A 14,568-nucleotide genomic window follows, 5' to 3' on the forward strand; every position below is an offset into this window, starting at 1 on the left:
TTGGATTTCATAGGACCAGTGCAAACTCATCACCCATAGCAACAGAAACCTAAATTAGCTACAGGCTAACTTTAGCTCATCCTTCCAATCAACCACAATGCATTGAAGTAGCCAGGTAGCAGGTTAGCCAGGTAGCAGGTTAGCCAGGTAGCAGGTTAGCCAGGTAGCAGGTTAGCCAAATAGCAGGTTAGCCAGGTAGTAGGTTAGCCAGGTAGTAGGTTAGCTAGGTAGCAGGTTAGCCAGGTAGCCAACACTGGCCCCATGTCCGTGTCCATGAGCAAAACACTTTCTCAAAACACTCAAAGGCTCATTGGTAATCACCAAACATCTCTTCCTTCATGTGTTCATCCTAGTAATCACCAAACATCTCTTCCTTCATGTGTTCATCCTAGTAATCACCAAACATCCCCTCCTTCATGTGTTCATCCCAGTAATCACCAATCATCTCCTCCTTCATGTGTTCATCCCAGTAATCACCAATCATCTCCTCCTTCATGTGTTCATCCCAGTAATCACCAATCATCTCCTTCATGTGTTCGTCCCAGTAATCACCAATCATCTCCTCCTTCATGTGTTCATCCCAGGACAAGAGCAGGTATTGGATCAGCTGTTATAACCTGCAGGCTCTAACAGCAGAGCGACCAGGACAACCCCTCACAGTTGTAGAACATTCATGAAGTTCTGGAATGTCTCATGAATTTTCTGTTCCGACAAAAATGGAAGAAAACAAAATGCCACTCAGAGTCTGTCTGGTGAGTCGCGTGGTGTGTGTGTGTGTGTCCTGGATCCCCATCCACAGAACACCTCCAGCTTTTGCATGCTCTTACAAGAGTGTGTGTGTTTCACTGTTTATAGTCCAGAGTGCTACAAAAGGTTGATAAAACAAGTTCCCCCTCGTCCCTAGGTCCCATGGCAGTGATGATTGTACAGATGCATGATGGGTATTGTAGTCCATATCAGATGGTTGTAGTCCCAGCTGTGGTAACTGCAAAGTTTCCTCTTCTCCTTTCATCCTGTTTTTTCTCTTTCTTCACGTCTTCTGTCATCTTCAGTCCATCCACTGTTACTTCACCTCTCCAGCTGTCCCGCTCTCTCACTTTCCTAACTACCTCTCTCCCTCTCCATACCTTCTCTCGCCCTCTTTTCTCCCATCCTTCACATTCTCATCAATTCAGCTTCCTTTTTATGATCTATCAATAATTAGCTTTCCTCCCCATTTTCCTCTTCACCCTCTTTCTCTTTCTCCTCCTCACCCTCGTTCTCCTCCTCTTCCTCTTCTTCCTCTATTGCTTCTTTCACCTCCTCCTTCTCTCCCTCCTCCTGTTCACCCTCCTCCTCCTCCTTCTCTCCCTCCTCTTGTTCACCCTCCTCCTTCCCCTCCTCCACCTCTTTCTCCTCTCCTCCTTCTAGCAAGTCATCTTCCTCTCCTCCATCCCATGCGTCTCCTGCCTCCTCAACCTCTCTTCCTCCCTCCCCCTCCCCTTCACCTCCTTCCTCATCCTCCCATTCTCCTCCTCCCTCCTCCTCTCCTCCTCCTTCCTCTTCCCCCTCTCCTCCTCCCTCCTCCTCCCCCTCTCCTCCTCCCTCCTCCTCCCCCTTTCCTCCTCCCTCCTCCTCCCGCTCTCCTTCTCCCTCCTCCTCCCCTCCTACCTCCGCTCCACAACAATAACATTTTCCATTGTGGTTCTCCTGATCTTGGTGCTGCTCCATCTTCTCCTCTCCCTCTCCCTCCTCTCCTGCCTCCTCTCCCTCCTCCACCTCCTCCCCCCTCCTCAACCCTCCATTCTGGTTGTGATAAGCGTGGCTGTGGCCGTTCTCCAGGTCCTCCATGCTGAACTGGAAGCGGGGCCTGTGCTGGAGGTGTCTGTCCGGGGGAGGAGAGGGCGACTGGGGCACGGTGCTGAGGTACCACTCCCTGTTGTCCTCCAGGGTGTCCAGGAGCTCCTGGGCATCTGGGTGCACCAGGTCTGCCCACGTCTCCCACAGGGGGTGGGCGATGTAGTCTATAAACCCCACCTGGAGAGGAGAGGAGAGATGAAGTCTATAAACCCCACCTGGAGAGGAGAGGAGAAGAGAGGAGAAAAGAGAGAGAGGAGGATGACAGAGAGATGAAGTCTATAAACTCCACCTGGGGGGGAGGGGAGTGGAGGGGTGGGGAGGGGAGGGGAGGGGTGGGGTGGGGTGGGGTGGGGAGGGGAGGGGAGGGGAGGGGAGAGGAGGGTGAGGGGAGGGGAGGGGAGAGGAGGGGGTGGGGAGGGGAGGGGTGGGGAGGGGAGGGGAGGGGTGGGGTGGGGAGGGGAGGGGAGGGGAGGAGGGGAGGAGGGGAGGGGTGGGGAGGGGAGGGTGGAGGGGAGGGGAGGAGGGGAGGGGAGGGGAGGGGAGGGGAGGGGTAGGGGAGAGGAGAGGAGGGAGGGGATGGGAGGAGGGAGAGGAGAGGAGAGGAGAGAGAGGGAGAGGAGAGGAGGGGAGGGGATGGGAGGGGAGGAGAGGATGAGTGTGTGTGTGTCACCTGACTCTTCTCCACAGAAGCAGTGTGTTTGTCACACATGGGGCTGATCTCGATCCCCTGCTCCCTCTCCTTGTCCCCCTGCCTGGAGGACACATCAACCAACCTAACAATCAACCAATCAACAGAGATGGACTGTACTTAAGTAGATTTTTCTGGTATCAGTACTTTACAATTTATTTTTCAGACTTTTTTTTTCACTCAAATTAGTTTTCCACAAATATCTGTAATAAAATACAATATCTATTATGTTGTTATTACACCATCATTAAACTGTGATTACACTGTTACTACATATTACACAACACTTTTTACACTATTTCTACATTATTGTTACACTATTGTTACACTATTGTTACACTATTTTTACACTGTTATTATACCGTTATTACACTCTTATTACGTTGTTGTTATAACACTGTTATTACATTGTTATTACACTGCGGTTACACTGCGGTTACACTTGGACGTTTGGAAAGTTTGAACATTTTAAAAACAACGTTTGAAACGTTTTTGTGTCGTGTTGTGTATCAAAAGGTTGAAAAAGAAATCTAAAAAAAGTTTGGAACAAAAAATCTATCCATCCATCCATCCCTCTCTAACCTGAAGAACTCCTCCATGATGCGTTCTGTCCACAGGCGGTAGATAGCCAGGGGCTTTGTGGGGTTACTGAGGTCTGCACAGTGAACCATGTTCCTCAACACCTACACACGCACACACACACCCCCACACACACATACAAGCACACAGGGTCATGTGCTTGGACATGTCAGTAGCTAGGACCTACACACATTTACATTTAGTCATTTAGCAGACGCTCTTATCCAGAGCGACTTACAGTAATTACAGGGACATTCCCCCAAGGCAAGTAGGGTGAAGTGCCTTGCCAAGGGACACAACGTCATTTGTCACGGCTGGGAATCGAACCGGCAACCTTCTAATTGGTAGCCCGATTCCCTAACCGCTCAGCCATCTGACCCCCTGACACACACACAGGGTCATGTGCTTGGACATGTCAGCAGCTAGGACCTACACACACACACAGACCCACCTGGATGTGTTCGGTGTACTGGTCTAACAGCAGAACTCCTGAGCTGGTCACCTTCTTGGTCTCCACCATGGTCTTCAGATCAGCCAGCAGGGTCATGTGCTTGGACATGTCAGTAGCTAGGACCTACACACACACACACACAAAGGGTCAGTGCTTGGACATGTAGCTAGGACCTACACACACACACACACAGGGTCATGTGCAAACTACAAACTCTTTACATTTCTACAGAATGGAAACAATGTTTCTATCATGAAAAATAATGAACACAAAGTCCCAGCATTCCCATCTGTGGCCCCTCCTCCTTCCTGCAGACTGGGCTGTGATAGGTGGAGGCCCCTCCTCCTTCCTTCAGACTGGGCTGTGATAGGTGGAGGCGTGTGTGTGTGAGCGTCTCACCATGTCGATGATCAGCTTGCGGAGGGACTGTCTCTGCTTCTTGGGAAGGTTCTGGAAGATGTCACAGCTGGGCTCCTGCAGCAGCTTGAAGCCCACGGCCAGGTGGTGGTTCTCCAGGACCGACGAGTCGTTATACATGAGGGCCAGCTCGGAGTCTGCACACACACACACGGAGGACACACACACACACAGTGTTGTGTGTGCAGGGGCGTAGCCAGGACATTATTTCTGGGGGGGCCAGCTCTGGCCAGTCTTTTATTTGGGGTGGCACTTGATTGTCAAAAACTACTATTTTAAAACTCACACACTGCATCACTCAGAGCAGCAGTTTTCTAACGGTATCCAGTGGTTAGCTGCTAGTCTCCATTGAAGCTCTGTCAGAATGCAGGTACGTTGGTTTGTGTCTTGCACTGTTGATGGGGGCGTGGCCCAACATGTTGCGAATATGGGGCTTGTAGCATAAGTGACAAATGCCAATATAAGACAACTTTATAAAAAAAATACTAATGCATTTATTTCAGCTTTATACCATTTCTGTCCAGGAAGGTTTAAAAATAAAAAATAAAATAAAAAGTGAGGTTGGGGGGGGCCGGCAGGGTGGCCATTCTCTGCCCAATGGTGGCCATGGCCCCTCTGTGGTTTGTGTGTCTGCCCAATGTGTGTATGCACAGTTTGTGTGTGAGTGTGTGTGTGTGTGTGAACTCACTGGTGTTGATGAGGAACTGGTTGGAGACTCCAGGGTGGTCAACATCATGGATGGCAGCAGCAAACAGAGCAGCCAGGATCTCTAGATCAGTAAACACACCCTGACACACACATACACACACCATATACACACACACACCATATACACACACCATATACACACACACACCATATACACACCCCATATACACATGCACACCATGTACACACGCACACCATATACACACACCATATACACACACACACCATATACACACACCATGTACACACGCACCATATACACACACACACCATATACACACGCACCATATACACACACCATATACACACGCACCATATACACACACACACCATATACACACACCATATACACACAGACACACCATACACACAAACACCATATATACACACACACCACACACACACCATTGTTGCCAGGATGTATAGTTTAACGTTCATATGGAGGTCGTTCATAGGTCAAAGGTTGTGTGTGTGTGTGTGCTCACGTGGAGGGCGGGCGAGGACAGCAGCACGTGGACGGACTGCGTGACGTCGGCGGCATGCAGGCTGTTGTGGTATGCCACGTTGCCATGGTAATGATCCTCCAAGGTCATCACATAGGTCATGAAGGTGTCGACCGGAATCCTGAAGGTCTTCAACAGCTGCCGCTCCTGCACACAGACACATACACACGCACATTACACATGCACATATATGTACAATACACACAAGTTTGCTCTTCTATCCTAGTGGGGTCCAACCATTCACTCCCATGTAAAACTGTTATTAAACCACTAAGCAATTACCCGAGCCCTGACCCTAACACTACACCTTCTCACCCGAGCCCTGACCCTAACACTACACCTTCTCACCTGGAAGATAGCGTACATGACACAGCTGAGAGGTCTGTTGATGGACATCTCTGCCACCCTGAAAATGTTGAAGCTCCACTTGTTCAGGTCGTCCAGCTCCTACACACACACATACATCAATGACTGTGTAGGTTAGGGGTGGAGGAAAAAATCGATTTGCATTTGAATCGCGATTCAGTCTTCTAGGGATTCATATCGATTCACAAATATCAAAAAGGTTTTGATGCATTGGGATTTTTGGGAACACAACTGCCTATCACAGTCAAATAGAAACAAGTAACACTAAACAGCAAACCGGAATCAAATGTAAGCATATATTAAATCGAAATTAGATTTTCAAAAATTGAAAAAATCGTGAATCGAAAAAATTGTCGACCCCAAGAATCGATTCAAAAAAAGAATCCCACCCCTAGTGTACGTAAGTGCATTTAAACAGTTGTGTGTGTGTGTGTGTGTGTGTGTGTGTGTGTGTGTACCTGGGCCAGCTCGTCTTCCCGGGGGGAGGGTACCCCGAGGCGAGGCAGTGAGGCACTGGAGAGGGAGGAGCTGTGAGGCAGCCCCAGCTTCCTCACCCCCAGGATCAAGCTCATGGGCTGCTCTTTCAGGGGGGACGGAGTCAGGTCCACCTCGTGCTGCTTGTCTGCACACACACACACACACACACACAGGAAGACAGGTAAGCAGGCAGATACAGAAAGACAGGTAGACAGGGAGACAGGGAGACAGTGGAGAGGTAGACAGGTAGACAGGTAACAGGTAGACAGGTAGACAGGGAGACAGAGAGACAGGTAGACTGGTAGACAGGTTGACAGTAGAGAGGGAGATAGGGTGACAGGGAGACAGGGAGACAGGGTGACAGGGTGACAGGGAGACAGCTAGACAGAGAGACAGGGAGACAGGTAGACAGGGAGACAGGGAGACAGGGAGACAGAGTGACAGGGAGACAGGAAGACAGGGAGACAGAGAGACAGAGAGACAGGGAGACAGGTAGAGAGGTAGACAGGGAGACAGGGTGACAGGGTGACAGAGAGACAGGGTGACAGAGAGACAGGGAGACAGGTAGACAGGGTGACAGGGAGACAGGGTGACAGGGAGACGGAGACAAAGAGACAGGGTGACAGGGAGACAGGGTGACAGGGAGACAGGGAGACAGGGAGACAAGTACACAGGGAGACAGGTACACAGGGAGACAGGGAGACAGGGTGACAGGGAGACAGGGTGACAGGGTGACAGGGTGACAGGGTGACAGGGTGACAGGGAGACAGCTAGACAGAGAGACAGGGAGACAGGTAGACAGGGAGACAGGGAGACAGGGTGACAGGGAGACAGGGTGACAGGGAGACGGACACAGAGAGACAGGGTGACAGGGAGACAGGGAGACAGGGTGACAGGGAGACAGTCTCACCCAGGAAGGTGCTGGAGATGTACTCTGATACCTGGTTCCCAGAGCGACTTGTCTCTGACAGGTGAGACAGCTCCCTGTTCAGCATCCGCTTGAACTGAGGGAGGAGGTCATGCTGGGGTTACATCAGGGTTAGGGTCATGTGATGGTTACCGTGGTGACCCTGAGGTGGTGGTTACCTTGTTGGAGGCCATGTCTGAGACAGAGCGGTGTGTCCTGCAGAGTGTCCAGCTGCTCCAGACACCAGTCCAGCTCCAGGAGCGTCTCCTGGGCAACCTGCTGGTGCTGCTCCTCTGTCAGAGCGGATACGCCCTCACGCTGGGCACCCCCCTGAGGAGAGGAGCTGCAGCCTTAACACACACCACCACACACACCACCACACACACCACACCACCACACACACCACCACACACACCACACCACCACACCACCACCACACACACCACACACACCACCACCCCACCACACACACCACACACCACACACACCACCACACACACCACCACACCACCACACACACCACCACACACACCACACCACCACACACACACCACACCACCACACACACCACCACACACACCACACACACCACCACACCACCACACACACCACACCACCACACACACCACCACACACCACCACCACACACCACACAACACAACCACACACACCACCACACACCACACACACCACCACACCACCACACACACCACACACACCACCACCACACCACCACACACACCACACCACCACACACACCACCACACACACCACACACACCACCACCACACACCACACCACCACACACACCACCACACACACCACACACACCACCACACCACCACACACACCACCACACACACCACCACACACACCACCACACCACCACACACACCCACACACACCACACACACCACCACCACACCACCACACACACCACACACACCACCACACACACCACCACACACACCACCACACACACCACACACACCACCACACACCAACCACACCACCACACCACCACACACCACCACACACACCACCACACACACCACACCACCACACACACCACACACACACCACACCACCACAACACCACCACACACACCACACACACCACCACACCACCACACACACCACACACACCACCACACCACCACACCACCACCACACACACCACACCACCACACACACCACCACACACACCACACACACCACCACACACACACACACCACCACACCACCACACACACCACACACCACCACACACACACCACCACACACACACACCACACACACACCACCACCCACCCACACACACCACACACACACACACACACACCCACCAGCACACACCACCACACACCACCACACACCACAACCACCACCACACCACCACCACACACCACACACACACCACCACACCACCCACACACACCACACACACCACCACACACACACACACCACCACACACACCACCACACACACCACACACACCACCACACACACCACACACACCAACACACCCACCACACACACCATACACACACCACCACACACACCACCACACACCACCACACACACCACCCACACAACACCACACAAACCACCACACACACACCACACACACACCACCACACACCACCACACACACCACCACACCACCACACACACCACCACACACACCACCACACACACCACACACACCACCACACACACCACCACACACCACCACACAACCACAACACACACCACCACACACACACCACCACACAAACCACCACACACACCACCACACCACCACACACACCATACACACACACACCACACACACACCACACACACCACCACACACCACCACACAACCACCACACCCACCACCCACACACACACCACACACCACCTACCACAAACACACCACCACACCACCACACACACCACCACACACCACCACACACGCCACCACACACCACCTACCACACACACACCACACACCACCTACCACACACACCACCTACACACACACCACCACACACACCACACACACAACCACACACACCACCACACACACCACACACCCACCACACACACCACCACACACACCACACCACCACACAACCACCACACACAACACCACACACACCACCACACACACCACACCACCACACACACCACCACACACACCACACACACCACCACACCACCACACACACACCACACACACACACCACCACACACACCACCACACACACCACACACACCACACACCACCACACACACCACACACACCACCACACCACCACACACCACCACACACACCACCACACACACCACACACACCACACCACCACACACACCACCACACCACACACACACCACCACACACACCACCACACACACCACACACACCACCACACACACCACACACACCACACACACACCACACACACACCATACACACACCACCACACACACCACCACACACACCACACACACCACCACACACACCACCACACACCACCACACAAACCACCACACACACACCACCACACACCACCACACACACCACCACACACACCACCACACCACACACACACCATACACACACCACCACACACACCACCACACACACCACACACACCACCACACACACCACCACACACCACCACACAAACCACAACACACACCACCACACACACACCACCACACACCACCACACAAACCACCACACACACCACCAACCACCACACACACCATACACACACACACCACACACACCACCACACACACCACCACACACCACCACACAAACCACCACACACACCACCACACACACACCACCACACACCACCTACCACAAACACCACCACCACACCACCACACACACCACCACACACCACCACACACGCCACCACACACCACCTACCACACACACACCACACACACCACCTACCACACACACCACCAACCACACACACCACCACACATACCACACACACACCACCACACACACCACACACACTTAACACACACCACCACACACACCACCACACACACCACACACACACCAGACACACACCACCACACACCCACACACACACACCACACACACACCACCACACACAGCACCACACACACCACCACACATACCACCACACACACCACCACACACACCACCACACACACCACCACACACCACCACACCACACACACCACCTACCACACACACCACACACACACCACACACACCACCACACCACACACACCACCACACACACCACACCACCACTCCCTAATCACTTCTCACGCTGGAGAGATTCAAGGGAAGGTCCCCGAACGACACTGACCTCATGGTTGCCGTGGAGACGTTGGCCAGGAGGGTGAAGTTGTTCCGGACCGACCGCAGACTGGCACAACACCTGTGTGACATCACAAGGTAAGGGGTCACTACAACATGACACATGGAGACATGTAGGATGGAGCTCTACTGACTACTTTATTCTATTCTTTCTATTTCTATTATATTTATCACCCCCTTTCCAAAACCAGAACAGGTTTTTTTGTTATTAATTTGGTGGTGGTGGTAGGGAGTCAGATGGCTGAGTGATTAGGGAATCGGGCTAGTAATCAGAAGGTTGCTAGTTCAATTCCCGGCTATGCCAAACCAAACGACGTTGTGTCCTTGGCAAGGCACTTCACCCAACTTGCCTCGGGGGAATGTCCCTGTACTTACTGTAAGTCGCTCTGGATAAGAGCGTCTGCTAAATGACTAAATGTAAATGTAAATGTAAATTGTTATAAGTTTACTCTTTGTATATCTATGTGTGTATATACACATGTATATAAGTGTCTCTACGTGTGTGTATATATGTTTACGTTTATGTGTATGTGTGTGCAACAGTGTTGTGACACACAGCAAACAGACCTGAGCAAACGGAGTGACAATGAAGTCTTCACCTGCATGTCTGAGAAAAGAGGGGGAGAGAGAGAAGAAGGGGAGAGAGGGAGAGAGACGGAGAGAGAGACGGTGGGAGAGAAAATTATAGTAAGTTCTGTTATCCTAGATGTGCATGTATGTTGGCAGGATACTTTAGACAGACACTCCCCTACCTCCCCCTCCTCCCTGCCTCCCCCTCCTCCCCCCTGTCTCCCCTCCCCTGCTTCTCCTTCCCCCCCTCCTCTTCCGCCTCCTCTCCCTCCCTCCCCCCTCCTCCTCCCCCTTCTCCCTCTTCCTCACCCCTCGCTGGTGGCAGAGTTGCGTGACAGTGTCTTGGGGGACATGTCGTAGTCAGAGTCGGAGCGGTACAGGAAGGACTCTCTTCTCTGGCCCTGGTGGAGGGATGGGTGGAGGGATGGGTGAGGGATGGGCTCTGGAACCCCAGGGGGGTGTGGCCAGGAGAGACCCCCCCGTTCTCCATCTCGTACCTGGAACACACACATCAACACACACAGGAAGGACAATATGTGTTAGGAACTATTCCTGTGTGTGTGTATGCGTGTGTGGGTGCGAGTGTGTGTGTATATATTGTGTGTGTGAGGGTGTGTGTGTATATAGTATGTGTGAGTGTGTCTGCATGTGTGTGAGTGTGTATATAGTGTGTGTGTGTGTGCGTACCCGTCTGGGTGTGTGATGGCAATGCGTGGGGGTATGTGCAGGGGCAGGGTTGTGGGGCGGGGCACGTTGTTCTGAACCTCAGGAGAGCGTGTCCTGTCACGGGGGCGGAGCCAACACGGCACCTGCACCAATCAGGATGACACAACAGCTAATGCATAGACACAGTCAGAGTTAGGCAGGTAACCCCGGTGACGGTTGGTCTGCAAGCTAGATGCGTAGCTAGCCTATATACACCTTGTATATTAGGTGGCTATTTACGTAACAAGTAGCTAGTTAGGAACTAGCTAGTCGTTAGCGGCTAGCTAGTCGTTAGCGGCTAGGGTAGTCCCTCACCTGCAAACTGGAGGATAGTCTCCTGCTCCGCCCCCTTCGTAGCTCCGCCCCCAGGGTAGCTCCCGACGTATAGGAGCGGCTGTACTGAGCAGGCTCCCCCTCTCCCCGCCCCCGGGAGTCTCTGCATTGCTGTCCTGATCACGGGGGGAGGGAAGGAGGGAGGGGAGAGAGGGGGAGGGAGGGAGGGAGGGAGGAGGGGAGGGAGGGAGGGAGAGGTGGGGGAGGGGAGGAGGGGGAGGGAGGGAGGGAGGGGGGAGGCGTGGGGGAGGGAGGGAGGGGGGAGGGAGGGAGGGAGGAGGGGGAGAGCGTGGGGGAGGAGGAGGAGGGGGGAGGAGGGAGGGAGGGAGGAGAGAGTGGGGGAGGAGGAGGAGGGGGGAGGGAGGAGGAGGGAGGAGGAGTGGGGAGGAGGTGGAGGGGGGAGGGAGGGAGGGAGGGGGAGAGAGTGGGGAGGGAGGGAGGGGGAGGGAGGGAGGGAGGGGGGAGAGAGTGGGGGAGGGAGGAGGAGGGGGGAGGGAGGGAAGGAGGGAGGAGAGAGTGGGGGAGGGAGGAGGAGGGGGGAGGGAGGGGGAAGGAGGGAGGAGAGGAGTGGGGGAGGGAGGAGGAGGGGGGAGGGAGGGAGGGAGGGAAGGGGGAGAGCGTTCGAGAAAGAGCAGAGGTAGAATGAAACAGAGAGACAAAGATTTGAGAAAGAGGCAAGGAGATAAAATGAGACATAGAAAAGCAAGATCAACTCTAACCCTTCTGGTGTGTGTTTGTGTGTATAGTGTGTGTGTGTGTGTGATGGTTTGTGTGTCTGTGTGTATAGTGTGTGTGTGTCATGGTGTGTGTGTATGGTTGTGTGTGTATGGTGTGTGTGTGTTTGTGTGTATGGTGTGTGTTTGTGTGTGTATGTATGGTGTTGTGTGTGTGTGTGTGTGTGTGTGTGTGTGTGTGTGTGTGTGTGTGTGTGTGTGTGAATGAGCCCTCTCCTGATCTGCACTGCAGCACCGTAGCAACACTGGGGGAATGGCAGCAGTTGCTAGGCAACAGTGCCGTGTTTCCTCCATGCTGCGTTTGAAGTCCTCCAGATGTGCACACACACACATCATGCACACACATGCACAAATCATACACAGACACACATGTCCACGCATACAAATAGCCTTACACACACACACACATATCCCAAAAGAAGTACCATCCTGTGTCCCTACAGTAGGACTCTTCCTGTAAACAAACCACTCTCTCTCCTCTCCTCCTCTCTCTATCCTCTCCTCCTCTCTCTATCCTCTCCTCCTCCTCTCTCTCCTCTCTCTCCACTCCCTCTCCCTCTCTCTCTCTCTTTCTTTTTTTCTCTCCTCTCTCTCTCTCTCTCTCTCTCTCTCTCTCTCTCTCTCTTCTCTCTCTCTCTCTCTCTCTCTCTCTCTCTCTCTCTCCTCTCCCTCCCTCTCTCCTCTCTCTCTCCTCTCCTCCTCTCTATATCCTCTCCTCCTCCTCTCTCTCTCTCTCTCTCTCTCTCTCTCTCTCTCTCTCTCTCTCTCTCTCTCTCTCTCTCTCTCTCTCTCTCTCTCTCTCTCTCTCTCTCTCTCCCTATCTCTCCTCTCTCTCATCCTTCTCTCTTTCTCTCCTCCTCTCTCTCCTCTGCTAAGTCTTCCAGACACACACACCTTACACACACTCACACACTGCTGTCTGTCTGGGCAGAGAGAGCTTGTCTACGTGAGTACGTGTGTGTGCGTGTAAGTGTGTGAATGTGTATGTGGAGTGTATTCATCTATCTGTGTGTGTGTGTGTTTAACTGTGTGTGTGCACCTCAATGTATGTATGTATATGTGTGTGTGTGTGTTTGTGGATGAGGTGTGTGAGTAAGGTGTGTGTGAGTAAGGTGTGTGAGTGTGAGTAAGGTGTGTGTGTACCTCTTCTCCAGTGACCATCAGCACGCTACGACTCTTCTTCATGCTGATTGGCTGGCCCTGCGCTCCTGGGCGGAGCTGAGCAGAACCCAGACAACAGAGGAGTTGCAGCGCCAGGTCAGGGTCAGGGGTCAGGGGGGGTCAAACCCAGGCCCCCATCTGACAGCCAATCACCTCCTCTCTGGCGTACACCTCCTCAAGTTCTGATTGGCCAGATCTGTGGTCCTGTGAAACACCTGACAAAGGCAGCAGGTGCTAGTGATCCCCAGTCTGATGTATTGAGGGGAGTCGTAGAATCCTTGACATGGTTACTCGGGGTAAGTAAGCCTTTCTGTGATTGGCCGGCTGGATCCGTGTTCTTCAGAGTGCTTGCTTGTGATTGGGCCATTAGCGTACGAGAGTGAAGAGGGTCCTAGAAGCCTGGTTTTGATTGGCTGAACAGAGAGACCCTATGGCTAGTGTTGTAATCCTGGCTGTGATTGGAGGATGATTTTGTAACCTAGGTGGGAAACCGAGAGGGTTAAGTTATGTTATTAACACACACACACACACAGACACGTGCACACACATACACACACACTTGTCAACAGCTTAACAGTTCATTCACAACCAGACTCTTCACAGGACAGACTGATATGACCCACTTCTAACTCTTTGTGTCTGCATGTGTGTGTGTGTCTTGCATGTGTGTGTTTGTCTGCATGTGTGTGTGTGTGTCTGCATTTGTGTATGTATCTTTTGTGTGTATATCTGTGGTTAACAGTGAACCAAGGGATTTTTGAATTTTAATTC

General features: G+C 52.7%; 1 protein-coding gene and 1 long non-coding RNA gene across 2 annotated transcripts; both read right to left on the bottom strand.

The window, feature by feature from the left end:
- Nucleotides 1-339: 339 nt before the first annotated feature.
- LOC134008468 (uncharacterized) lies at nt 340-1,309 on the bottom strand. The gene is made up of 2 exons (XR_009928127.1): nt 1,128-1,309; nt 340-1,096 (listed from the first exon to the last, which is right to left on the bottom strand). It is a non-coding gene; the product is annotated as an uncharacterized LOC134008468 (long non-coding RNA).
- A 337-nt stretch (nt 1,310-1,646) lies between these two features.
- Nucleotides 1,647-7,260, bottom strand: LOC134009225 (cAMP-specific 3',5'-cyclic phosphodiesterase 4D-like). The gene is made up of 12 exons (XM_062448951.1): nt 7,115-7,260; nt 6,939-7,032; nt 6,010-6,173; nt 5,534-5,632; nt 5,168-5,332; nt 4,663-4,762; nt 3,957-4,111; nt 3,558-3,680; nt 3,110-3,210; nt 2,510-2,591; nt 1,734-2,016; nt 1,647-1,702 (listed from the first exon to the last, which is right to left on the bottom strand). The coding sequence occupies exons 1-12, from the start codon at nt 7,127-7,129 to the stop codon at nt 1,647-1,649; spliced, it is 1,437 nt and encodes a 478-aa protein (XP_062304935.1). The 5' UTR covers nt 7,130-7,260.
- Between the last annotated feature and the right edge of the window lie 7,308 nt (nt 7,261-14,568).

The sequence above is a fragment of the Osmerus eperlanus genome, chromosome 22 (assembly GCF_963692335.1).
Source record: "Osmerus eperlanus chromosome 22, fOsmEpe2.1, whole genome shotgun sequence".
In the NCBI taxonomy this organism is placed as follows: domain Eukaryota; kingdom Metazoa; phylum Chordata; class Actinopteri; order Osmeriformes; family Osmeridae; genus Osmerus; species Osmerus eperlanus.